Source organism: Coturnix japonica, chromosome 6 (genome assembly GCF_054131305.1).
Source record: "Coturnix japonica strain WE chromosome 6, WE-NBRP24, whole genome shotgun sequence".
Taxonomy (NCBI): Eukaryota; Metazoa; Chordata; class Aves; order Galliformes; family Phasianidae; genus Coturnix; species Coturnix japonica.
In genome coordinates, this window is record NC_140668.1 from 18628641 (window position 1) to 18654671 (window position 26031).

The 26031-nt window shown below is 44.9% G+C and overlaps 2 protein-coding genes across 3 annotated transcripts; both read left to right on the forward strand.

Moving 5' to 3' along the window:
- The first annotated feature begins 12201 nt into the window (after positions 1-12201).
- Positions 12202-16272, forward strand: LOC146760451 (myosin-binding protein C, slow-type-like). 2 transcript variants are annotated; one of them, XM_085551574.1, is made up of 3 exons: positions 12202-12419; positions 13755-13947; positions 15999-16272. In XM_085551574.1, the coding sequence occupies exons 1-3, from the start codon at positions 12408-12410 to the stop codon at positions 16133-16135; spliced, it is 342 nt and encodes a 113-aa protein (XP_085407700.1). In that variant the 5' UTR covers positions 12202-12407; the 3' UTR covers positions 16136-16272. The 2 variants fall into 2 exon arrangements, with proteins under 2 accessions (XP_085407700.1, XP_085407701.1); XM_085551575.1 differs by lacking the exon at positions 12202-12419 and adding an exon at positions 12424-12477.
- Positions 16273-20359: 4087 nt separating this feature from the next.
- On the forward strand, positions 20360-21909 carry LOC146760452 (obscurin-like protein 1). Its single transcript, XM_085551572.1, has 2 exons — positions 20360-20742; positions 21208-21909. Exons 1-2 carry the CDS (start codon positions 20705-20707, stop codon positions 21551-21553), a joined length of 384 nt encoding a protein of 127 aa, XP_085407698.1. The 5' UTR covers positions 20360-20704; the 3' UTR covers positions 21554-21909.
- The last annotated feature ends 4122 nt before the right edge of the window (positions 21910-26031 follow it).

Sequence of the window (26031 nt, forward strand, 5' to 3'; positions counted from 1 at the left end):
AATTCGTGTGCACCCTTGTCTTTCGTCTGCACAAAGGATCTTGTAATCATCTCTGTCTGTGTTTCTTTTAGAGCCAGAGATGGAGCAGAGAGGAACACAGACTTGGGTGAATCTTCATTCAGGAGCAGGGACACGTCATGCTCATCTGAGGTGTCTGGCTGACAGCAAGAGCAGAGAGGTAAGTTTCATAGGGTCGCGTGCCCATTTTATTTTATTTTTCATTCATGATGCATAGAGGCGTTCCCCAGACAAAGTGAGCATTTCTCAACTGGACTTTCTAGAAATGAGCTAGGCAGTGAAAATGGGTTTGAAGCATTCCTAAGAGCCCCGCAAGAGAATGCTGAGAGTTAATCTGGCACCCTCCTTTGGAAACGTCCGTTGTCTGTCAGCTCTTCAGCTGTGCCCTAACACCTCCCATTGCGCTGCCACACCAGGATAGAATTCCAAGCCCACACTGAGTCCTGGAATGTTGTGGTGCCGTGTTGGAATCAGACGTGACCACGTGGTCTTGGCTCCCCGCCTTGTGGGGGGTCATGGTGGACCAGGCTGTTGGCCGTTGGTGATGTCATAAGCGGCTGGAATGAGGGGAGGAGCGGTGCGTTCTGTGTTCCTTTGTGGGTGAGCTAGTGGTCGGAGTGGTTGGTTGTCTTGTTGTTCTTGTGCCTTTTGTGCCGTTAGTTAGTTAGTTTTGTTAGTTAGTTAGTTTTGTTAGTTAGTTAGTGTTGTTAGTTAGCGTTGTTAGTTAGTTACTGTTGTTAGTTAGTGCCGTTAGTTAGTTAGTTCCGTTAGTTAGTTAGTGCCTTTAGTTAGTTAGTGCCGTTAGTTAGTTAGTGCCTTTAGTTAGTGGCTTTAGTTAGTATCTTTAGTGCTTTTTCTTCTCACCGTCGTGTGCAGCAGCTTGTAGGTAAGCTGAGCTGACGTGGGATGGATGGGTGGGCAGTGAGGTGTTGAGAACTGCTGGCTGTTTGAGCTCACTGCACCGTATTGCTTACTCTTGACCATCAGACGTAATTTTCCCCGGTACACACGTTCCAAAGGGGGTATCAGTAAAGTTGGCACCTGTCCCGTGCTTCTTCCATTGTCTTTGCTCAGTAGTGGAAGCATTGTAAAGTTGCTGGGCGGACAGGCATCACGTAGCCTGAGACTCAGCATGTCTTGCAGCAAGTGGGTGGGACAGTTGTGCTGTGTGTGTTATTCCATGACTGTCTTAGCCCTGATCACTGACCTGCTCTTTCTCTCTCCTCTCCTCACCCTCCGCCCACTGCCTCGGTGCAGCTTTTGCTCTCATTTCATCCGAGCAAAGCGACAAGGAACTGCTGCAGATAGCTTGAGGTGATCTCACTGCCAGGTACGTGCCATGTTTTGTCCCCCCGCATGGTTTTGCCGCAGGGTATGTGAATGTGGTTCTGAAGAAGTCTGTCCATACTGTGCTGTGTGAATAGAGAAAACAGAAGTGTGTTTCTGCTCTGTTCCAGCTGTTCACACTTGCTGTGATGGGTGCTGCGTGCAGTGGGATCAGCCGTGAGCCTGAGTTGGCGGCGACGGAGGTACAGTATGAAGCTCTGGCCGGTCTTTTTTCCCTGTGTTGAGCCATTAGAAGGAGCTGCAGGTGTACTCTCCTGCAGGAAAGAATGGGCCAAAAAGGGCCTGGCTACCCGTCTGTGCCAGTGCCATTGCTGATTAGTCTGGGTAGAGAGAGATGCATCTTTGCATGGCCTGGCAATGCACGCCAGAAAGGGAAATAACTGTGATGAGACGTGCAGCTCCTTCTGAAGTGCTCCTGATAAGGACGGAGCGCATTTGCTGCAGCTTTCTTTGCAGATGTGCTCCTCACCTTGAAATCCTCCTGGTTTGTCCTCATCTCCTGACCACGGCCTGTGCTCTGTTTTGCAGGCTGATAACATGCAGGAGCCGCAGCTGGTGCGTGCTATGTCATCTTTAAACGTACCAGCGATTGCGGCAGCCCATGTTATTAGGAGCCACGTCGCCCAGGGGCCGGATGAGCTCTCTCTGGAGGTAAGCAGTTCCAGGCGTTCCTTGTTGTTGTGCACAGAATTAGTATAGAGTGTGAACGCCTCGGGAATACTCTCATATTTTGTGTCGTAGAAGAAGGCTTTTGTTTTAGCTGTGCTGAAGCTGGGATTGATGTTTCAATCTTTTGCAGGTTGGAGACATCGTGTGCATTGTTGATATGCCACCAAAGGAGATGAGCCCCTTTTGGAGAGGCAAGCGTGGCTTTGAGGTAGGCACACATTTTTGACTAGAGAGCACAGCTTCAGTAGAGTCGGGAATCTCCGGTTGGAGCTGCTCTGCCTGCACAGGATGGCTTCTGGATGTAAACAGTTGCCCTGTGTCGGTGTCAGAGGACCTTCCCTTTGGCTCTGGGCTTGGGCTAATGCCCACCTGTCTTTTTGTTCTTATTACAGGTTGGTTTTTTCCCTGGTGAGTGCGTGGAACTCATCAGGGGAAAACTGCCCGAGTCCATCCTACATTCGTTGCCAAAGCCAGGTGCGTATTTTACATTTGACAATGCGGGTTAGTAAAATGGGGTCTGAACGTGGCTTTCAGGGGGTTCATTAATGCCCGAGTTGAGCAAGCTTAGAAAGAGAACTGCATTAAGCTCCTTGGGCACCTCCAGGGATGGGGAAAATCCGTTCTTGCGTGTCTTTGTTGGGAACATGCTTTCTGTTGTTACGTGTTCTGTTGAATGTGTTGCACTCGGCCTCGTCCAACCGAGCCAGGGCTGAAATGAACTTGTTTTTTTGTTTTGTTGCGCAGAGCCAAAGAAACGGGGCAAGTTCATCTCCTGCCTTCGTTCCCTGTTGAAGGCCTGCCCCAGGAGAGCGAAGCAGCCTGAGCCTCCAACATTCTCGGGATCCATGTCCCTGCTTGACATCGTTGAGAGGTATTTAGCCAAAAGGACTTGAGGGCTGAGCTGTAGGAATGGAAGCATCCTCTGCTGTTTGAAACAGAGCGCTTTTCTAAGCTGTGTTTCAGCAGAAACCAGGCATTGCCAGGAACAGGCAACTATTGGCAAGGGTTCGGTGCAGCTCTTCCCTCACCCTGCACCATGACTGACAGCATGCTCTTTTTTCTCTGCAGAATGAGTTCTCCCAGTAAGAGGGCAGAGTCAGCAGCTTGCAGTTGGCATTCCTGCTTCTGCCTGGGCAAACCATCCCCTGTGGCCAAACGCCAACTGCAGAGCAGTGCCAGGGAGCCCTCTGAAGCTGAAGTCTTGGTCCTGGCAGGTAAGCATGCAAATCCAGCTTTCAAAACACTGCTTGTCAGCAACACAGGTAGAATTCATGCTTTCAGTGGGCTTGTACATCCTTCTGGCATTCAAGCCTGTGCCTGACATCTTCAGTTGACCCCTGTCTTTCCCAAATGAGTCTCTTGTCAACACAAGAGCTGGACCTGCACGAGGATCACTTTCAAGACAGTGACACTGTTGCTAGAAGCCTATTTGCTTCTGCTCACCATCACTGCATAGCCAAATGTCAAGAACCTGTTTCATGATTCATCTTGTGAAACTTTGACACTAACTGCTGTGCGTCTACTCCTTCCTAGGTGACCCGAGCCCTTGTATATCTCCAAGACGCCAGGCATGTTACGATGCAGCATCCTGTGATTCCATCAATGAAGAACTGTTACTAAGCACAGGATGCTGCAGTTCAGATGAAAGCCTTCCGTATAACATCAGTTATAAAGAGAAGAATGCCATCATCGTTGAAGCTCTCGTTCATCCCATACCTGTTGAAGCTGCTGACCTGAGCCTGCCAGACTCCTCAGGCACCAGCCTGAACCGAGTGCCTTTCGAGGACAGCCCAGCCCAAGCACAGCACGAGTGCCCCGACAGCAGCACAACCATGCAGGCTCAGGTCAGCATTACAGAGGAGAAGCCAAACATCTTGGAGGGGGAGGTAGAATCAGGCCAAGAGTCCCAGGCTCCGGGCAACAGCACGACTTCTGAGACACTCTCGTCAGACAACAGAGAATGAGTCCCATCTTTCCTCCAGACCTCACACCCCCTCCTTTTTCCTATTGAATAAAGGCACGCTCGTGCTCAATCAACGCCTTGACTGAATTCTGAGTTTTCATTCGCAGAGATTGGGATGAGTACAAGAAACAGCAAGACAGCTCAGCTTGCAACGCTCTGGCTGTGGGGTGCGTGCAGGGACACTGTAACCATACAGGGAAAGGCTTCCACTGCTTCCTCAAGCTGTAGTCCAGCCCTGCTACTGCTCTGTGGCACAAAGCCCTGAGGGATGTTCCATATTGTTAACCTAAGTGAAGCCAGCTTCATGCACTGTGTTTTGTTGTTGCTGGGTGAGAGGGGGATGCACGTTGGTGAGAAGATGAGCATTGCTGGATCTGCCACGAGTGTCCCTTCTGCCTCTAAGAATATGTCCTAAGTAGGATGTGAACACTGCTGGCACTTCCTCATTGCACGTGCTTGGAGGATCTTCAGTTCTTGCACATTCAGGATGTCTGTCAGTGACTACGAGGAAATTCTCAAGTACTAGGAATTCCATGAAACAGTTGGAACGGGTAAGTGTCATCTTTGTACAGAAACAGCACGCCTAACAGTCTGTCTCACCACTCTAGAATTAATCTGAGAATAGATTAACAGCTCTTGTCAGTTCTCTAAGTCAGGTTTCATTTGTATAAATTTGAAATTCGTTTTTTAAACCAGTTGGAAATTGTAATATTATATTAGAGAAGAATTCACACTCAACTTCAAGCATCTGTGTTTTGATTTGTAGGTGGTTTTGCCAAGGTAAAACTCGGGCGGCATCTTCTTACTGGTGAAAAAGTTGCACTAAAAATCATGGAGAAAGTTACTGTAGGGGTAAGCCAAAAGGCATTTAAATATGATAATATCTTCTGTTGGAGTTGTGGAGTTCTCAAGAACACGGGGGCAGGTGGGATGGTACATACGAATGCAGCCTACTGGTCCCATTGCCTTTTGAAAGATGCTGTAGAGCTGGAAAAAGTTTAACAGAGCACCACAAATCTTGTTGCTGGTTGTTCAGAGGGCAGTATTCTCTGGCTTTAAAATGGAGGAAGTTATTACATCATTACATTACATTACATTATTGTTACATTATTACAGCAACTTTACCAAAATGCCAATGAAAATGCTGAATGTTTTACTTTTCATTTTTCACAGCTCTGTTTCAGAATTTCTATGGGAGTGATGTCAGTCATTGCTGAGTTGATGTTGAATTGTGTACTGTCCCATATGTGCTTGTTCTGTTCCACAGCAGTCAGATGTGGTACCTGGTATGTCACAGTAGTTAGCGATTTCATCGCTTGCTTTTATGGTCTCTTAAGGATGACTTGCCTCATGCTAAAACAGAAATTGATGCCATGAAGAACTGAAGTCATCAACATGTTTGCCCATTGGATCACGTAAGAGAGACATCAAAGAAATATTTATAGTCATAGAGGTAAGAAATAGTTTCTGCTTTCTGTGCTGTCTTTCTTACTTATCTTTCTCTGATACTCTCTAAATGCATTTTCAGATAACCTTATCTTACAGGGAAGCTGTTTGATTGCATTGTTTCTAAGGACCGCCTTTTGGAAGAGGAAGCTCCAGTCTTTTTTTGACAGACTGTTTCAGCAATTGCTTCTGTTCACAGTCAGGGTTATGCCCAGAGACCTCAAACCAGTGAGCCTGAACTGCAGTCAGTCTTCCATAAATAATAATGAATGTGTTTTTATTTTTCTGTTGGCAGAGAGAGTTACAGTACTCCACTCCATTCCAGTGGATTGCAGGAGAGAACTGAAGGGGGGAGAAGTAACACAAAGTAGAACTCATGGGTTGAGATAGAATTATGTACTGAGATAGAGAAAAGGATAATAGTTATGATGAATGCAAAAGCAATTGCTCACCACCTACCAATCAGTGTCCAGTTAGCCTCCTAGTAGTGGAAGAGATTTACATGAAGTTATACCCCCTTCAAAACTCCTTCCACAATATGTCATATAGTATGGAATATCCTTTGGCCAGTTTAAGTCAGCTGTCCTAGTTCTGTTTCTTCTCACTTCCTTGGGCTCTCAGCTGAGATTGACTGTGGCTCTGTACAACGCTGCCTGGCAGCAACTGTAAGCATCACTGCGCTATCTCCATTGTTTCTCTAGAATGAAAACGTAGTATTATATCAGACACTGAAGAAGATAATTCAGTCCCAGCTGAAACTCAGACAATAACTTGTGCTTAGGATTCTTTCCCTACAGGAAATGTTAGGTATTTATTGCTATGTGGTACTGTGTTCTGTAGCTGAGCTGGATTTTGTTATCCTTGAAGAAGTATCTTCCTCTGAAAGGGGAGTAAAACATGATGCTCCTAATGAGCGGAGCAGAGACACAGATCTGATCTGAGTGTTGGTTTCCCATTTTTGTGATGCTCTTTGCTGCAGTTTGTATCTCGAGAGAAGCCCTTGTGGTGTCAGTCTGTTGTGTAACCTGCTCTAGTTTTGTGCCTCAAGGAAGAGTGATCCTTTAAACAAATGGTGGCTGTACAGAGGGTATGGGGTGAGATGCATTCCTCTGGCCCCATCCAATGGATTTTCTGTCACAAAGATCATTCTCCCCAGCTTCTCTTCTCTGAGTGGGAGCTTCAGCCCCCTGCACAGGCTGGATGTCATCCACAGAGTTTGTTTCAGGTTGTTATCCTTCCTGGCCAAAAACCAGATACAGTATTGTAGATGTGGTCCAGTGAGTGTTGAAGCAGGAATGACTTGTCCTGGTCTGGTTGTGCTGCTTTTTAATGCAGCTGATGATCTTGTTGTACTTCTTTTCTGTCAGAGCACACTGCTGGCTTGCATTCAGCCTGTGGTCTCTCACCACTTGTCCTCCTAGTCCCCAGGTCCTTTCCAACAGATACAAGCTAGTATTTCCCACCTGGGATATTGGAAGATGGGAACTTGCCAGCAGTCAGTGAAGATCTCTGAGACAGCGAGAGCGAGCGAGCTTTGAGTAGACTGGGAACCACTGTCCACAGCAGGAAATAAGAGAAGAGAAAAGATGTTTCCTTGGGCATTTGGGTGGAAATCATTCCTGACTGCTTTCTCATCCACCGGGAAAATCTGCTGATTGACAATTTGAAGCTGATAGACTTTGGACTCTGTGCAAAGCCAGAGGTAAGAGTATCTGTTAAATCAAATACAATGTGCCCCCAAGTAATGCATGTTTGACCACCGTATGCAACAGGGGCTTGTCCAAACAAACTCCTTAAAATCAAGCTGTTTCTGTGGCTGACATGTCATTGCATCTTGTTTGGATTGGCCTGAACTGTATGAGAGTGGTTAACAGATTGCTCAGAAGCACAGGTAGATAATTTTCTCTAGCTAGACTCCCTGTTTTCATAGTCTAAGCTGTAGATAATCTTGTAGGTATATCACCTGTCTTATGCAAGGGTCTGTAATAGGAGCATGGGGTTGGTGTGCCTAAGGAACCCTCTAAGGAACTGCATGTAGGATGAGATTGTGGATAGAATAAAATGACTTTTGCAGGTGACGTACAAATCCTGTGATTGCATATGCTTGAACTGAATTGTTTCTTGATCTTCAAACTGATTTCCAGAATCCTTTATTAACATGTAAGATGGGTGCTGGTAAGAAAGAATGGGAAGACTGCCTTACTGATTCCAAGAGAATTACTTGTCCTCAAATGATTTTTCCTGGCCAAAGTTAGAGCCTCTCACAGGTAATCGAAACCAACAGGCTGTTGTTGCACAATCAACAGGCACAATCTAGATGATCAGCTGAGGAAAATAAAGCATCATGCCAAGGGTACTAGATAAGTGAGCAGCTTGAGATCTGCACATTTATGTGATACTCATGGTCTTAGACAATATTTGCTTAGTGAGGTCACATTGAATGAAAACAAAATCTAAGATTAATGAAAATATACAAAGGAGAAGAAGCCTCTGAGGCTTCTGAAGTGTTATGACCAGAAGACATAAACTCTGTTTTTGAAAGAGCAATTTGCTCTGTTAATTATCCATCATTTTTGTGCAGTCTGTTTTGTCAGACTTGTCTTTAGCTTCCAAGTTGTATGTGAAGACTTGTTTGCACTGTAATGCACAATGTACGAAAAATTGAGAGATGAAAATGTGAAGAGTTTTTCTATCTTTGATTTCATGTCTGGAATTTTGGAACCCACTACTTGCAGTTGTTAATCTGTCCAAACTGGTCTGGTTTGCAATGCCCTCGTACTTCTTGAAAAGCTCTGCTGTTAAAGGCAGAACAATTCCTACAAGTGCCATGGCCCCACTGTTGTTCTAATTCTTGTTTCTTTGTTTTCCACACGCTGCTTTTCAAGCCTCCTTTTTCTTTACAGTCCAAGTGAGAACTGCACTGTGAGGTGTCTGAACCTTGTTGTGCCTCTACATAAAGAGAACAGCAGCAAAGCCTGACAGGTGACTGTGCTGACAGCTCTCGTAGCCAGTAACACGTAACTGTGCTAAATCCCTTGTGATGGCTTTGATTTAATTTTTGCCAGTGAAATCCTTGTAAAAGGAACTGCAGCAGTGTGATGAGCTAAGGTGAAGATGCTGGTTTTAGTAGTGCTCTAAGCTGAGTGGAAGGGCAATTGAATGAGGGTTATATGCTTTCTGTGGACAATAAGGTTGTGGTGCTGTTGGGGTGGGTCCAGAGGAGGGGCCACTGTGATGATCAGAGGGTTGGAGCAGCTCTCCTATGAGGAAAGGCTGGATTGTGGCTCTGGGCAGCCTGGTCTGGTGGTTGGCGACCCTGCACATAGCAGGGGGTTGGAACTGGATGATCTTTGAGATCCTTTTCAACCCAGGCCATTCTATGGCTGTACAGTTCCATACTGGAGCAAAGATAAAATGCTAACTATGTAAAACATGGAGACAAACCTGTGTGATTTGTCCACACCAGGAGGTGATTAGAAAACAATTTTTTAAGCTACAAAGCTGCTTGCATGAAAGGAAAAGAAAATAAAACTACAAGAAAAAGGGAAAACCTTTCTTCCTGAAAATAGGAAGAATAATGGACCTGACATGAAATTTGGGTGAAGCTCCTGATTTTATGAAGCTATTCCCATTATTTTCTTGGTGCTGTGTTTCCCAAATGAGTGGTTTCTGGCTGTGCTGCAGCACCAGTCTGCATGTGAACATCAGCTCTATTCACCATCTGGGAAGATTAGGACTTCCCTTCTCCCACCAGCACCACTGAATTACAGTTACTCAGTGGTTAAACAAAGGAATCCTTAAAGAAGGGTTTACAGCTGTCGTGTTATCTGAAGTGCTTGGGGCATTCTGATGCTATTAAGCTCTATGTATTAACAAGTTCAAAAAGAAAAGGTAGGCATCTGATTGTTGTGACAGTTTCTAAGTTATTTGGAAAGCTGTACCACCCAACCACTCCTTCTATTTGATGGAGGTGACAAAGCTCAGTTTAATTTCTGACTGCTGTTTAAATCCTGAAGCTGGAGCTGGTTCCTGGAGCAGAAAAAGCTCGGAAGCTGTCCCTCGTAAAAGCAGGCACCTCTGAGCAAAATATGACATCTCCGTTTCTGATGGTAAGGTCAGGAGATCTGATTCCAGCGTCTAGCTTTCAGCTTCATGCTGTGTTAGTGGGACCTTTGGCATCTAGCACTGACCAACAGCAACTGACAGGCTGGTAACAGTGCACCCCAAAACAGTTACGTTTCTATTTATGTTATGAGGGAAAATTGTATCGCATTGAGATTTCCTATTTTTACACTTTGCAGATCTAACTCGATGCTGGAAGAATCCTGTACGCCATGTTCACACCATTTTCAATGAGCTGGATGAGTCTGTTGTTGGCATTTTAATTCCATTGACCAGGCAGGCAATATGTATGGAGTATTTGGCTCTCTCTACAGTCATGAATGTTTGAGTATCTTCAACATGTGGCTCATTGCTTCCATTTCAGGCTGCCCAGAGAAGCTGTGGATGCCTGTCCTTGGTGTTGAAGGCAAGGTTGGATGGGTGATGGGCAGCCTGAGCTGGTTAGTGGGCAGCCAGCCCATGGCAGGGTGTTTAGAACTGGATGATCTTGAAGGTTTCTTCCAACCCAAGCCCTCCCGTGATCCTATGATTCTGTGATTTCATTCAGGTTTATTAAGATGAGATGAGTTCTCCTAAATGCGCTGTTCTCCATATGATTATAATTGGAGTCTAGATGGATGACTTAAACCAGACTCCAAATTTTTTGATGGCCAAAATGAAATGAAATCAATCCTTTACTGTGTCAGTAGTCTGTAACTAGAGCCCATCAGGTAACTCCCAGCCTCCTGCCTGTATCAGTGGCTGCACACAGTGAAAAAGTCTGATGGGATTTTAACCTCTAAAATGTTCCAAAGCAACCAGAGGGTGAATATATTCACTATGCAAATACCTGCAGGAATAAGCTTGTCATGTATGTCCTCAGGTACCACAGTAGTTAATGGTGGGACTCAGTAGGTCATGCTGAAAGTTGAGTCTGCTGATCTTGAAGGTCTTTTCCAGCCTACATGACCTTATGCTAATATTTCTGTATTTATTTCTGTTCAGCTCCCAGAAAACCTCCCACCCAGCCCCCAGCTGACCCCGTGGTGAAAAATAAAACAGAAACCTCAGTGACGCTGGCATGGTCCCCTCCAAAGATGCAACGCCCCATTCCAATCGATGGCTACATTGTGGAAGGCAATAAACTAACTGGCTTCACGTGGGTGAGGTGCCACGAGTCTCATGTCCCCGTCCCAGAGTTCACGGTGAGCAATCTGTCTGAAGAGGCTGATGCTCAGTTCCGAGTGTCTGCAGTCAATGCACATGGATAGAGCCTGTATCTGGAATTCCCAGGAAGAGTGCACCTTGGTAAGCACAAAAACCCCAATGGAAATGGGTCAGTGTGTGCTGAGCAGCTGTGTTGGTTCCCTAAAGATGTTTCATTTGACTTTAAGGATAGCAGTGCATTAACACACCAAAGGCTTTCCTTTATTCCTAGTTCTCCTATCTCCTATCAACCTCCAGCTACCACTAAAGTGATACAAGTTCTGTTTCTGTGACAGAGACGTGAATATCCTTATCTTTTGATATCTCACATGTGCAAGAGGCAGAACTTTCTGTAACAGATCTTAAGCACAGAAGTGCTTCTTCTAGCACTCATGGAAAGGGAGAAGTAGAAATGTATCCATGATTTAATCTTCCATCTTTAGATGAGATACCAGACTTGCATCTAAAGAGCATTCCATGTTCTTCCTCAGGACCAGTCCTGGTTGTGAAATCCCCCCTAACAACTGGTGAAGCTGTACCTGGAGGGGATGCCATGTTTACTACTGATCTTACAACAATGTGTTGCAGCACTTGGTACCTCAGTGGTAAAGTCTTACAGGAAAGCGAGACCTGCATCATCAAGAGAACCCAAACTACTCACAGCCTAATCATAAAGAACATCACCAAGAATGATGGTGGAGCAGAAGTGAAATTTGTTGCCGAAAATGTTGATGTCAGCAGCAAGATGAGAGTGAGAGGTATTTGCTTTGATCCTTCTCCTTTCCTCTTACAGTCAAGGCATAGTTGCTGTGATCTGATGATTAGAACTGGGGCTGCAGGCATTCACTGCCTGTACCAAATACCTGAAATTGCATCCCATGGACTGATGTGAGTCCTGGTAATGACCTAAACATGATAGCACTGAGTGTAGGGTAAGCCAGTCTACCCAGCTGCTTGGTATCTGAACCAGATTGCTTCATGCCAGCTGATGAATGTCTGCAGTTCACAGCTACTGGCCAGTGCATTCAGTCAGCAGGTTTACCACTGCATCACCATAGAGCAGTACTTTCAGCTCCAGGTTCAGACAGCCTTTCTGATTGCACTGGAATAGTTTAGAAGTAGGGGAGCAATCATTCCAATAATATCTCTATCAATCAGCTTTGCATGACAAAATAGAACAAAGATTCATGATGGGAGGACCTGTTTGTCATTGGGTGGAAACCTCTGCAGAAGCATGTTTAGAGCATTCTTAATCAGTAGAAGGAGATGTTTGGTTGATTTTTACTTAGTAAATCCGGCAAGAAGACCAAATGAAATATCTTGAATTGCTCAGCACTGACACAATGATGAGTGCAGGAACAGAAGGTGATACTTTTTTAGGGATCTTGCAGCAAACATTGACCACGTTAGCCTGATCTAAATTGAAATAACGAGGCCTTTGCTCCTGACAGGTGCTGCAGTGAGATTTACCAATAAGAGCAAAGATGTAGAAAAGATCTCCGCTCGGCTGCGTGAGGAAGCCAAACTGCAGGCTGAGCTTTCAGACACAGGCGCTACTGTGGAGTGGATGAAGGATGGGAAGGAGTTCAAGGCCAGTGAAAAATAGGAACTGCACATTGTGGGGAAGAAACACACCCTGAAAATTCACAGCGTCTCAATGGATGATGCTGTAAGTTGTCAGTGCATCTGTGAGGGGGATAAAATGCTCTATCAGCTTTCAGTGAAAGGTATGTGACAGTCTGGGTTGTCCTCTTCCTGCCCAGGGCCAGCAGACTGCATTCTCCTGACTCCCCGACAGTCCAGCTGTTGTCAGACAGCATCTGGGGTGTTTTCAGTGGCTGTTTTGACTTGAACTGGCCAATCTGCTTTGTAGAGCCATTTGATTTCTGTGTTCTGTCCTGTGATTCGTCCCTAAGATATAGAGGAAGTCAAGGGAAAGATAGGAAAAAGAGCATCCCAGCCTTCCTGCTCTTCTCTCAGGGTGGCCATGAGAGATGATGTCAACAGCTCTTTTTGTTGCAGTGATCCAAAATGTAGAAGAGACCTGTGAAGAGTCACAGGGACTAAATTGATGGAGAGCAGAACTTCCTGCCAAGGCTTGTCAGCTAGTCTTAATTTTGCTTTTCTTCTCTCTCTTTGTCATGTTAGCATAATATTTCATACTGGCAGGTCTGCCCCCAGAATTAACCGGCACAGGCTGCTCAGGGAGGTGGTGGGATCCCTGGAGGTGTTCAGGAACTGTGGAGATGTGGCCCTGATGGATGTTATCAGGGGGCATGGTGAGGTGGGTTGGGGTTGGAATCAAAGGAGGACCCCCATGTATTTCATCAGGAAGCACTACTGGTAATAAGACCTTTGGAGCAAATCCTGGTAGGGCCACGCTCAGCTGGTCCAGTCTGGAGGCTGTTCCTCCTTCCTGCAGTATCTGCAGTGAAAACCAGCACCTGCTTTTGTGTGGCTGGGCTCACATCCAGCAGTGGTGAGGGGACTACAATGATAAGAGACAGTTCCTGAAAAAATGAATGAAATTTGACTGTATGATAGGATGGAGTTAAATGTATTGACAGGATCTCAGTGATCCCAGTGTCCATCAGCTGGCTCTCGAGCTCCTAAAAGACAGGCGTTCTGTAGAATGTTGTTGAATTTGTATTATCCATCTGTGTTCTTGGAACTGCAGAACAAATGCATGCAAAATCCGGACTTGATTTTAGCAGCTCTGACTGCGCTGTCTCAACAGACCCAACTCAGCTGTGTGCACTGTTTTGAAATGATATGTTAACAAGAAGTTGGAAAACAAACTCCATTACCCGCAGTAAAATAGGACCGTGGCCTTAGGCTTAAACTTTTGGCTAAGACAGTGGTGAGATTTTGAATCTTTGAAGTCAATTATTCCAGTGTGTGTTAATAGGGGCCAGTTTCATCATCTAACTTTTGAGCTTCAATTAATTTCCATAAAGGAATTCTTTTTTTCTTTTCGGTCCTGAATGATATCTCCATCTTTTAGGCTCAATTTGTTTGCAATGTCCTGGTGAAGTGGTACAAAAATGGCAAAGAAATCATGACTAGTAACAAGTTCACAATGGAAGATAAAGGGAAACTGCATAATCTTCTGGCTTCACCTGTAACGAAAGAAGATGAGGAAACATACATCTGCAAAACTGGAGATGACACTCTGATTTTTGATTGGAAAGTCTCAGGTAAGTTTGTGAGGCAAACATGGGATCACAATCCATGTAAAGCACTTCAGACTTAATTCATTTGATTTGTCCAACCCTGTGGGTTTCCAGTATTTAGGACAAAGATTGCATAGCTCTATTGAAGCAATTCTGACCTTCCTGTTGTTCCTATGCAAATCCACAGTATGAGCAAATAATGTAACTGTGTTGTGATGAATTCAAGACAGCCTTAGCTGCAGCTGGGGCTGGAGTCACGACTTGAGCCCTGACATCTGGGCTTCATTCTTCTAGTTCATCTATTGCCTCAGCACTTACATCATCTTTAAACCTATGACTGAAATGGTCCTAAGTTCTTAGCATGGGAATCCTGTCTCCTCTTTTGACAAATTAAACTCCACATTTGGAGAGTTGAGTGTCTCCTGCTGTACCCGAAGGATATTGTGATCTCTGAGGTGTCTCCCTGAGGTGCTGTAAGCACAGCCATTAGCTCATAGTGCAAGTAAAGCACTGTCAGGTCAAGCCTGGAGGAGTAATGCTTGTCACTGACATGTTCCTGTTCAGGGTGGAGCTGGTGGGTAAAATAACACAAGAAATTGTCATTGAAATTCAATATCTGTGAAATTCAGCTGGCTGCATTCACAGAACCTGGCGTTAAGATCTGTTTTCTGGTTTATTTCTTGAGCCTATTTTCCATAACCCAGTCCTCATTTATGAACCGAAGCTCTACTGAAAACCTTTCGCTGTGTATGCTCATGCTGCAGTGCAGCTCTTGTGATCTTTAACAGCACATTCACGTTCCTCTGATCACAGGATCCTTAAGGTTGATTAAGACCCTCTAGTCCGACTGCTCACCCATCACCATCATGATGCTCACCATCAGCTAGCTAAAAACTCAGCAGAGATGATAGATCGAGCCCAACACTGGATTTGGGATGGCTAGAGATTCCTAAGATATTGAAGGATTGCTTGCAGGTGGTGTTGGCTCAGGTATTCACCCTGCATCCCACCTCCCGTTCTGTTTGGTTGAGAATCATGCATTCTGCAATTTCACTTTGTAATTCAAAGACCCTGGCTTTATCTGTTGAAAAACTGATCTAAAACAAGCCAAGAAGACTCCGTTGGAACTGGTTGATGCAGAACAAAGGCATCCCCAAAGGACAAGTTGCACTGTTTGATGAACATTATTGGATGAGAGCTAAGCTAAGATTTAAAAAGTTCTGGGGCTGTCTCTGAGCATCAAATCCAGAGGAAGCCTGCATGATTCCCTGAGAATGGATACCTCCTACTTTGGTGTAGGGTGAAGGGAACACTAGCAGTAACTCCTATCACAAAATGTCACATGGCTCAGACAAAAAAGCCATTAAGAGGGCTTAATTAGGAGCACCAAATGGTCACAAGATGGTCTTAGGGCAGGGAAGTAATCTATCTATGTGATATTGATTGATGCTATTAGTTCTTCACAGCTTGACTCTAGAGGGACTGTTCTTCTTTGGTCACCTAGTTTTAAAAGAATAGATGGCTCCTGTCTATTACAATTTTTAATGCATTACTTGTTCACTGATGCCATAAATGTGCCTGGCATAGCAATTGGCCTTGGTATATTCAGTGACTGAAAGCAACAGTTGTTGCTGTAAGAAATGCAATACTAAGCTAGGTCTGCCTGTAGCTGACAGCCATCAGCTTGCTCCTCAGGCCGGTTGTGTCTGGATGAAATGAAGGGCATGAAATACTGATGTGCTCTTCAAACGCTGCTTGTTAGCTTAGAGACAAAGTGTTGAATAGGTTTGTTCATGTATTGCAAACACGTTACTTATCTGCCTTCATTTTAGCTTCAGAAGAACGTGTGCAGAATACAGAATTGATTAAAAGAAATAACAACTGTCTGCATAGAACTTACTCTTTCCTTACACAGGAGAATCAAGCAGACGTTTGTATGTGAGTACCACCAGAGGTGAAACTTGATCACCCAAATGTAATGAGCAGAGACATTACAGTCAGTTCTAACTGTATCTTCATGCTGTGCTGAATAAGCCTGAGTCAGGATGTAAACCACTTTCTCTTTTTTTCTTCAGATGAAGCCATTAATTTTGTCAACAAGCCCAAAATGACTCCAGAAATATCAGTCAGTCCTTCTGAAGACCTGGAGCTGGTGTGTGAGGTGTCAGCTGCAATCGGAGCTGTCGTATGGAGAAAGATCAAACAGAGGTGAAGCAGGACCAGAGGACAACCATCATCTCCCAGGGGACGCACCGCAAGCTCATGGTCAAAAATGTGACCCTGAAAGACCGAGGGAGCTACAGCTGTGAAACAAAAGATGACAAAGCAACATTCCAAGTGAAAGTCAGAGGTGAGAAAATGCTTGGAATCCCAGAGAGAAAGGAATGCTTCATTTGGTGTGTCTTGCATTTGTAGGATCAACTTGCCGCCCCTCTGGTGCAAAACATTTTGGTCAACTAGTGTCATAGCAACACTTTTCTACATGTGCTTTTCCATCCAGGAATGAATTACTGCAACAAACCATAGGCAAGGAGGGTAACTTGTGCAGCTCTTGTAGTCACCTGGTGTCTGCAGGGTTACAGTGCAAGAGCACACCAGGCATGCAAGGAGTGAGAAAATGGGAGGTGTTTGAAGAGATCTGGTTACAAAATTTGAGTGACACAATTAGGTGGAAAATGCCACTAATCAGACTCATAAATGGCCTGGGTTGCAAAGGCCCACAGCGCTCATCCAGTTCCAACCCCCTTCTTCCTATGTGCAGGGTTGCCAAGCAGCAGCCCAGGCTGCCCAGAACCACATCCAGCCTGGCCTTGAATGCCTGCAGGGATGGAGCATCCACAGTCTCCTTGGGCAACCTGTTCTAGAGGGCCGTTCCCTTCTGATTTACTGGAAATGTAGAGAGACATGAGAAGAAAAAAAGAGAAGGGAGGAGGTTCAGCAGTGCATGCAGGTGTTCTAAATCTCATGTCCAAATCTGCTATCAGACTGCAAAATGTTTAGCTTTCTGATATGATATGATGTGATATGATATGATATGAAGTGATATGCCTATCATTTCCCAAAGCAAAATAGAGGGGAAAGTATTTTCCTGTCTTAATGAGGCATCACAATGCTCAATGTGAAGGGCAAGTATAGTGAAAACGGGGAACTGGAGTAAGCTCTGCAGCAGACTACAGCAAAATGGTGTGACTGTTGTGATGTCCCTGCAGAGAAAGAAGACGTGTTTACAAACAAGGACAAGGTACAAAAGGAGGTGAAGGCTGTACTGACTCAAAATACCACGCTGAGCTGCGAGGTGGCCCAGGAGAAGACGGAGGTGAAGTGGTACAAGGAGGGGAAACTGATCACCTCGAGCAAGAAGTTCAAGGTGGAGTCAGAGGGCAAACAGCGTCGGCTGGTGGTGAGCCAGGTGGAGAAGAAAGATGCAGGGGAGTACAGCTGCGAGGCTGCTGGCCAGAAACTCACCTTCAAGATTCATGTAAATGGTAGGAAACACATTTTGGTTGATATTCTTTGATTATTCCATAGTCTGGCTGTGGAAACGTCTGTGTGAACATGTCCTCTTTATTCTGACATGAAACTGTTTTGGGGAGGATGAAAAGAAATGCTTACAAACGTGCAGCTAAAATGATTATTTGTTTTTAACAGTGTTTCATCCAGCTCTTCCCCTAGGACTACTTTTATCATCAGCTGTCCATGGATGTACAACTGTGATTTGTACAATGTGCAATACTGCTCTGCCAGTTGATATTTCAACAGTAGTAGTTACAGATCTCTACTGTGGCTGCACTGAGAAGGTTTGGTTGTTGGTGTCCTAAGAACTTTTAGTCAGAGGCATTGCACTTGCCTTTGGCTTGTTGAATCCCACGTTGACGACCATTCGTTCCATGTTCTGTAAATGTAATGATCAGTCGTGAATCCATTTATACCTTTCTAATTGTACGTTTCTCATTAGTCTGAGAGTTTAGCACAGAGGTAGATCTCTCACTCCAGCTGCAGTAGAGATTGCTCTGGTGTCAGTATATTTTGCACAAGATCTGGTAAATTTTAACTTAGACTCCAGATAGCCATGGGCACATCAGCTGCATTCTGAGTGACCATTAGTGAGCTGGCTGATGACGAGGGTTTGTCTTCTGTTTTATTTGTAGCTGCACTCTGCTGGTTTTTGCTCATAAATCAGCTTGTTCTCTGTTAACTTTACAGTTCTCGTCTTGTATTCTGAGCTGATCAGGACAGGGAATCTGTTTTCTCCTCTTCTTTCCTATGGCAGTGAACACATTGGAGCTTAATCCTGGTCAAGGTTTGGCATTTGGTCAGCTATGTGGAGGAGCAACTGTACTGGGAGTCTACTGCCTTTCTGCTCACACAGACCTGGTGTCCTTGCAGGGCATAGCTTGCGTTCTGTTCCCTTGTAAAGGTTGCAGTCTTTGCTCTCTCCATCTTGGGGCATTCTGCTCCTTCAGTCCCTGGTGTGCAATATATCTCTGCTCCTGTAGTAGACAGTTTTGCTGCTGCCTGTGGTGTAGACTCTAAACCATCAGCTCTTACTATTCCCACACCACGTGGATGTGATTCTGGGGCCTTTGGATCTGTTCCGTGAGTTGTGTCGCTCATGCTTTTGGCTCAGGAAATTGGCAGTTTCAGCAAAGAGTGGATTACAGACAGGGTAGATTTGGGAGGTATCTGTCAGAGAAAATGAAATATGAACAATGACAGAAAGACTATGGCAACAGCTGGAATCTACCAAGTTAATCCTCAGCAGCCAAAGCCAGCCCACGTCTTATTGCAGAGGTGTAGGGAGAAAACACAGAAATGTAGTGCTTTTACACTTGAATTTTGCTAGCTGAGGGCTATTATTAGCTGTTTGCCTCAGAAACCAAAGGTTTTCTGTTCTCTTTCAGACCGGATGAGCTCATGGCTGCACAGGGTAATGTAATACCTCCTCCTCTGCCATACGTGGAGAGTGCTTGCCTAGCTACCGTTGCTGTATTTCTCATGTGTACCACTGTAACATGATGTGCAAGTCCAGCCCTCACTGCAAAATGATGTGGTGTGAAAGTCAGGAGGGATTATGAGTACTCTTGGAGTGGTTGGCTCTTTCACTACAGAAATCCTCATCTTACTAGCTTCTCCCAAAGTGCAATGGCTTCCTGAGTCTTAATTTCTCCTCTTACCACTGCACTCAGAAAGATTTTCAGGGTTCCTCTAGCCCAGGGTTCCCCTGGTAGCACAGAACAATCCCATTTTAAGGACATGTTGAATGTTAGGTGCTGAGTGTTGAGCATTATGGGATGCAGATTAGACCTTCTTGCTTAAAAGAAACAAGTGCTGCACACCTTGGAAACCTATAGAAAACTAGAGTAAAAAGGGCTGATTCTGCCATCTAATTATCTCAGTATTTGTGGTGCATGCTGAAATCCTTATTTGAAGTGGGCCAAAGCTCCATTGCATTTGTGAGAAGTTTTGCATCACCTGGTTGGTCTAGGCCATGTTTGTTGTCTTGCTAATAAGCAAGCCTTCTGATCTTCATCAAATCATTGTGGTTGGAAAAGACCACAAAGATCCCCACATCCAGCCTCACCCCATCCCACCATGCACACTGCCCACGTCCCTCAGTGCCACATCTCCATGGTTATTGAACGCTTCCAGGGATGGTGACCCCACCACCTCCCTGCAAAGCTGTGCCACCACATCACCATTCCTCTTCAGAAGAAGTTTTTCTTAACATCCAACTTGAACCTTCCCTGAAAATCATCAGTCAGAACAGGGGCTGTTGAAGATGGGCGGAGAGAATGATGCTTCTACAGTCAGTACAAGCAGGGAGATCAAATGTAGAGTGTGTCAACTGCATTCTTGCATTGGCTTGCTGCCCTGCTCCCTCGCCTTCAGTGGACTGCAGTGCTGGTGGTAGAGCTGTGGTGTGAATCCTGGGATTGCACGTACTGCAACGGTCAGCAGCACAGGAACTTGAGCTGAACTTACCCTCCTGGGCAGCTGCTGCCACTCAGAATTCAGACAGCATGCAGAGGAGAAAGTCATGAAGGAAGGGAAAGGGATGGCAGCAGAAGGCTTCACAGAGTGACAGCGGGGAGGAAGGAGATAGGGGACAGGTCCTGGAAGGGTTTGCCATGACTGCTGGGGAGCAGGAGCCTTCCCGGTCACCTGAGCTGGGTATGCCTGAATATGCTTGCATGAATGATCTGAATGAGTGGTCTTCCATGTCTCCACTGCAAATAAAAGGCAATGTCAATCCCCCTCACAACTGCTAGTCCTGCATTCATGCTTGGAGCCTCTGTCTTGGTATCAGCATCAGGACCCTGGGATCTTTTCTGGGACCCAAACAAGCATAGGAAGCTTATTCAAAATTGCTCTGCTGTTAGAAGCTGGCTAGCACTAGAGAAGTCCATGATGTAAGTACTTCAGAAATATTCTGCACTCTACAGCCTTTTGTAGGGCAAACCATGGAATAGAAATGGAAGCCCATTTATTTAGGGTTTATCTGTTCTCCCACGCCTCAAATAGGAACTAGCATGAACGCTCTCAGCAACCAGTTGTTGGTAAAAGGAGAATCAGATAAAACAGTCATTAAAGTAATCAATAAAAGATTCAATGTATCAATCGATCCCACTTAGCAAAGTGATTAACTGAATCACCTTAACTGAAGTGTGTATGCCTAACTAATTACACTTGATATCTTTCTGATGCTAACTCCATTTGTTGACACAAAGGGTAAGGTGGGCTTTAAACACTTTCTTCTATATGTGTTAGGTATTAAGAGGAGATGACCTCAGCCAGTTCTCTGAAGAATCAGGGGTTGCTGTGAGTACAAAACCATGATTTATGCATAAAACTGAGCTACAAAATCTAATGTAGGCCAAATATTCACCATATTAAGGGCTATATCATTACCAAAGGGTAGAGTCAAAAGATAGTTTTCTGCTCTTAAATTTCTAAGTTCCTGATTTTGAGGTCTTCATAATTGAGCTGTACTTGGCTGATATCCAGTGCAGAGTGGAGCAATATCAAAAAGACAGACAGATGAAGATCTGTCATTGTCTTCATTAGAAGAAATCTGAAAATTAGGAGTCCAAGCTGATAGTAAAGACTACCCAGAGGGATGGGATGACCATAGGGACTGTGCTGAGGATGCATTATAATGTGTGATAAACACTGTGAAGCAGAGTTGCTCCAGGAAATGGTCCAATACAACATAGAAGCAACTTTTAATGTCTTCCAGTCACAAGTTGCTCAAATCTAATGTATATTTTACCCAATGTTTTCCAGTTCAATTCCAGAAGCAGAGGATGCCTTTATCAACAAGCAGAAGGTGCAGAAGGAGGTGAAGGCTGCACCAACAGAAAATGCCACGCTGAGCTACGAGGTGACCCAGGAGAAGACGGAGGTGAAGTGGTACAAGGAGGGGAAACTGATCACCTCGAGCAAGAAGTTCAAGGTGGAGTCAGAGGGCAAACAGCGTCGGCTGGTGGTGAGCCAGGTGGAGAAGAAAGATGCAGGGGAGTACAGCTGCGAGGCTGCTGGCCAGAAACTCACCTTCAAGATTCATGTCACAGATGAGAGAAATTGTTTCGACTGTATTGAACCCCCCAACAAAGAAGGAGGGGAAAGTTAAGTGGTTTGACACATTCAACCCCAGCATTCAGTGATGTAGACGGTGCTTAAATTCTGTTTAATTCATATAGTTTTCTGTTTGCCTTCTGAAGCTATGAACGCAGAGGACTTGGGTAGCCTCAGCTTAAGACAGGCTGGAAATAATTTGGGAATTTCCCTGGGGATCTCAAGTAGATGCAATGATAGCAAAATGAGAAGTCAATAATTTCAGGGGAAATTAAAGAATATTAAAGATATCTTTAGGGCACAAGCACACCCCTGCAAATGCTTCTTCCTAAATAGTCTCAGAGACAGCATTTGGTCACAATGCTAGACGGCGGCATTGGTGGTTTCTATTAAATTAAAGAAACCTGCAACTAAAAAGTTTTTCCAGTATTTTCTTTTGTTTTCTTCTCTATAGCAGGTACAAAAGAAATGCTTAAAAATAGAAAGGCTTCAAGCTGGTGCTTTTCATTCCAAAATGGAGGAAGACAGGCGTTCTATTTATGAAGAGAGTCTGATAAGAAAGTGGAAAAAGGCTTTTTACCAGGGTCTGTAGCAACATAAGAAGGGGCAATGGTTTCAAAAGTGAAGAGGGTAGACTCAGTTTGGACATGAGAAAAGTTCTTTATGATGAGGGTGGTGATACACTGGAACAGATTGTCCAGTGAAGGTTGTGGGTGACTCATCATTGGGAGTGTCCAAGGCCAGGCTGGATGGGGACCCTGGGCAGCCTCATTTAGTGAATGATGTCCCTGACCACGGCAAGAGGTTGGACTGGATGATCTTTAAAGCTTCCTTCTATACCCAAACCGTTCTATGATTCCATAGGGGAAACCATTTTATTACTGCCTCTGAAAACTCAGGAGATATTAGAATTGTTTTCAGAAATAAGTAGGTGAGAAAAATACATTTCCTCACTATGACTTAATCACAAACAGAATTTTTTCCTGGCTTTTGCTGGCAATGTAACTTACAGCTGTCAGCTTGTTTGGACAATTTAATGCCTGTCCCCTTGTATGAAACAGACTTTTCAATGACTGCGTATGCTGGTGTGCTGCTGGACAGTGGGGAAAGGGGTGTTGTTTTCTTTTTGAAGATTTTGGAACATGATACTGGTGGAAATGAAAACAAGTTTAGGGCTATCTAAGCTGTTTTGGTCTGGCAGGGAGGAAGTTCTTCACTGGCAATTGATATAGTTCAGATGTTGGCATTCAGTTCTGTATGGGAGATCACAATGTGAACCACTGATTGATCAGCTGAGGCAAGTGTGGGGTCAGCTGTGGGAGCACAGGTGAAAGTTATGTAGCTGTGCTCCCTGGAGGGGTGGAGTTCAACTCCACCTCCTCTGAGACCTCATTTAAGGGCTGACCCTCACTGAGGCAGCATCTCGTGGAGATCGCTTGCCAGGGAGGATTGTCTCAGCTCTGGTGAGTTCGCTTTTCCTTATATCTTCTGTATTTCTGCCATTTTGCTTGTAATTGCTATCCTTGTTAGTACCAGCATAGTTACTGTCAATACAAGTTCATAGCACTGTCAGGAAATGTGAGTGGGAAAGCTGTCCTCAACGGTACAGTCCAAAGACTAATTTGGGCATTTGGGGAAGGCTGTGTAGAAAAGATTCATGTCTTAAATGTGCCCATTTGCCTTCAATTCCAGAAGCAGAAGATGCTTTTATCAACAAGGAGAAGGTGCAGAAGGAGGTGAAGGCTGCACCAACAGAAAATGCCATGCTGAGCTGCGAGGTGGCCCAGGAGAAGACGGAGGTGAAGTGGTACAAGGAGGGGAAACTGATCACCTGGAGCAAGAAGTTCAAGGTGGAGTCAGAGGGCAAACAGCGTCGGCTGGTGGTGAGCCAGGTGGAGAAGAAAGATGCAGGGGAGTACAGCTGCGAGGCTGCTGGCCAGAAACTCACCTTCAAGATTCATGTCACAGGTAAGACAGGTGTTGTCTGAAATACAGCAGAGAACAGTAAAGTAAAATCTAGTTTCTATTATACAGTGATCCAGTTGCAGTAGTCTGTGCTGAGGTTTTTCCCCTATACTTGATTGCCTGGGTTTGTAGAAAGTATTTGGTTTCAGTATGACACAAAGACCTGTTTCAGTCTGTCTGTAGAATAATAATTACTGATATATATGTACAATGGAAGCAATATTCAAGATATTATTGAAATCTCTCCAGTGCCTGAGGTCCCAAACTGTAATTCCTGTTCACAGAAACATTTGACTAAGCTAAGTATGTGCAGTGAGGCTGGAGTGCATGTTGTACGTGCAGCCTTTCATGGCAGGAGAAGCAGGAACTTCTCCTAGTAGTACACTGCCTTTTTACTATGCCTTTATGTTGGAGGCTGCATCTGGATAGGTGAGTCTGCTACTCACGGTAAGAGACCTGGTAGAGCTGACTATTGCCAGAGCTCAAAGTAAGATAGATATCTGCAAATCACACACAAAGAACAAAGGACTGCGTTGGTGAGCATATTTCCTTTGTGCCTTTGACAGTCACAGTTGTGGCAATGGTAGAGGCCAAGAGGAGTCTGTTCAGGAAGCCAGGAGTACTGTTCTGGGTCATGAAAAGGCAGCCAGTGATTTGACTATCACACATTTATGTGTTTTGATGTTTCACAGTGGGTCTTAAGCAAAAGGAACTCAGGTTTTGGTTGCCTGCAGGTCAGATGTTCTTTTGGGTTCAATATGTTTGCATAGTGACTTGCAACCATGGGACTGGTGTTCAAGGACCCTTTTGGTTCCTTCAGTTCCTAGGTTCTTTCTTGCCTAGATTTGACACTTTGTTTCGACAGAAGAGCTGATATTCTCTATGAAGGCTATTAGTTTGGGCACAAGTGGTAACCTAAACCTGTTCCAACCTGTACATACAAACCTGCAAGATGGTCTCATTTCAGTCCTTCTGTTTTTTTCTTCCCTCAGAGCCAAAACCTGTGTTTATAAACCAGGAGAAGGTGCAGAAAGAGGTGAGTGCTGCCCTGGCAGCAAGTGCTTCCCTCAGCTGTGAAGTAGCACAGGATCCAACTGGAGTAAAATGGTTCAAGGATGGAAGACTGCTTGCCTCCTCCAGAAAGTTCAGAATGGAATCTGTGGGCAAAACACGGTGTCTGGTTGTGGAGCAGCTGGAGAAGAAAGATGCTGGAGAATACATCTGCGAGGCTGCTGGCCAGAAGATGACCTTCAAGTTGGAAACAACTGGTGAGCATTCAGAAATTCTCAGCCAGGATTTTGTAGCCTTGTTGTGAACTGGGTTTTAGGGTGAAATCTCAGTTTTCTTTGCACCTGACAGTGTGAGAATTTGCTCTGGCACTTTGTGTACCTCCCCAGTGCTCAGCTGTTCCTTCCCTTACTTGGGGATAACGTCATTTATTCAAGGTGATGTCCAAATGGGCTTGTTAACAGTCCTCTGCAGTGCTTTAAGCTGTCATAGGTCAGCCAGAATTTATGCATGTTCTATAGCCATTCCTACATGTTGAAAACACTGCACTGTGCTTAAGCTTCAGCATATGTTCCAGTAAGCACAGTTCCATTAATTCTAGGGGAGTGGGTGAATTAAGCATAGATCTGAAGGCTGCCTTTGCCCAGTGCAGAGATGGAAGGACTAATGTAGATTTGACTTGATATTTTCCCTTCTAGGATGGGAAGGAGCTCTGTCAAAGTAAAAAAGTGGGCATTACTTCCCAGGGAAATAAGAGAAGTCTCATTATTCACAGGCGGTGAACTCTCATTTTCTCTCTCAGTTTGCAACCAGGCTGGGTTGCTGTTTCAGTACTGGCTGTTTTATGCAGGAACTCTTCTCCTGAGGTTAATCCAAGTTGTATCCAGGCCCTTCAGAAGGAAAGGGAAATAGCAGCACAGAAATATGGTCTGATTCTGACATAAATAAGTGCAGACCTAGAGAGTTAAAAGGGATTGTGTGATGTTCAAGGGACTTTGAAGCAAAGATGTCCCCTAGGTAAGATTTGTGGCTGACATTCCCCATACATTGTGGGCACACAAGCTAAGGAGAGACTAGTGATGAGCATGCAGAGAAGCCAATGATTCAGACAGGTTTGTAGTGACACGACATTGTAGAGTTCTGTCTAGTTCTCCTTGGCATAGTTTGGAAAATGAAGATGAGGTGATGGTGGTAACCAATATGGCTTCCTCAAATTCAAGCCATGCCTGACAAACTTGGTGGCCTTTCATGATGGAGTAACAGCATCAGTGGATAATGGGAGAGCAACTGACATCATCTACATGGACCTGTGCAGAGCATTTGATCCCGTCCTGCATGACATCCTGGTCACCAAACTGGAGAATAATGGTTTTGATGGATGGACCAGTTGCAGGATAGGGAACTGTCTGGATGGTCACACTCAGAGAGCTGCAGTCAATAGCTCAGTGTCCAGATGGAGGGTGGTGTTGGGACCAGTGTTATTTAACATTTTTGTAGGCAACATGGAGAGTGGAATCAAATGAACCCTCAGCAAGTTTGCAGATGACACCAAGCTGAGCG

Coding starts and splice junctions, on each gene's coding strand:
- LOC146760451 (XM_085551574.1), top strand. Junction 13,948..15,998: donor TTTTGATTGGAAAGTCTCAG/GTAAGTTTGTGA, acceptor TTTTTTCTTCAG/ATGAAGCCATTAATTTTGTC.
- LOC146760452 (XM_085551572.1), top strand. CDS start 20,705: ATGACCTCAGCCAGTTCTCTGAAGAATCAGGGGTTGCT. Junction 20,743..21,207: donor CTGAAGAATCAGGGGTTGCT/GTGAGTACAAAA, acceptor AATGTTTTCCAG/TTCAATTCCAGAAGCAGAGG.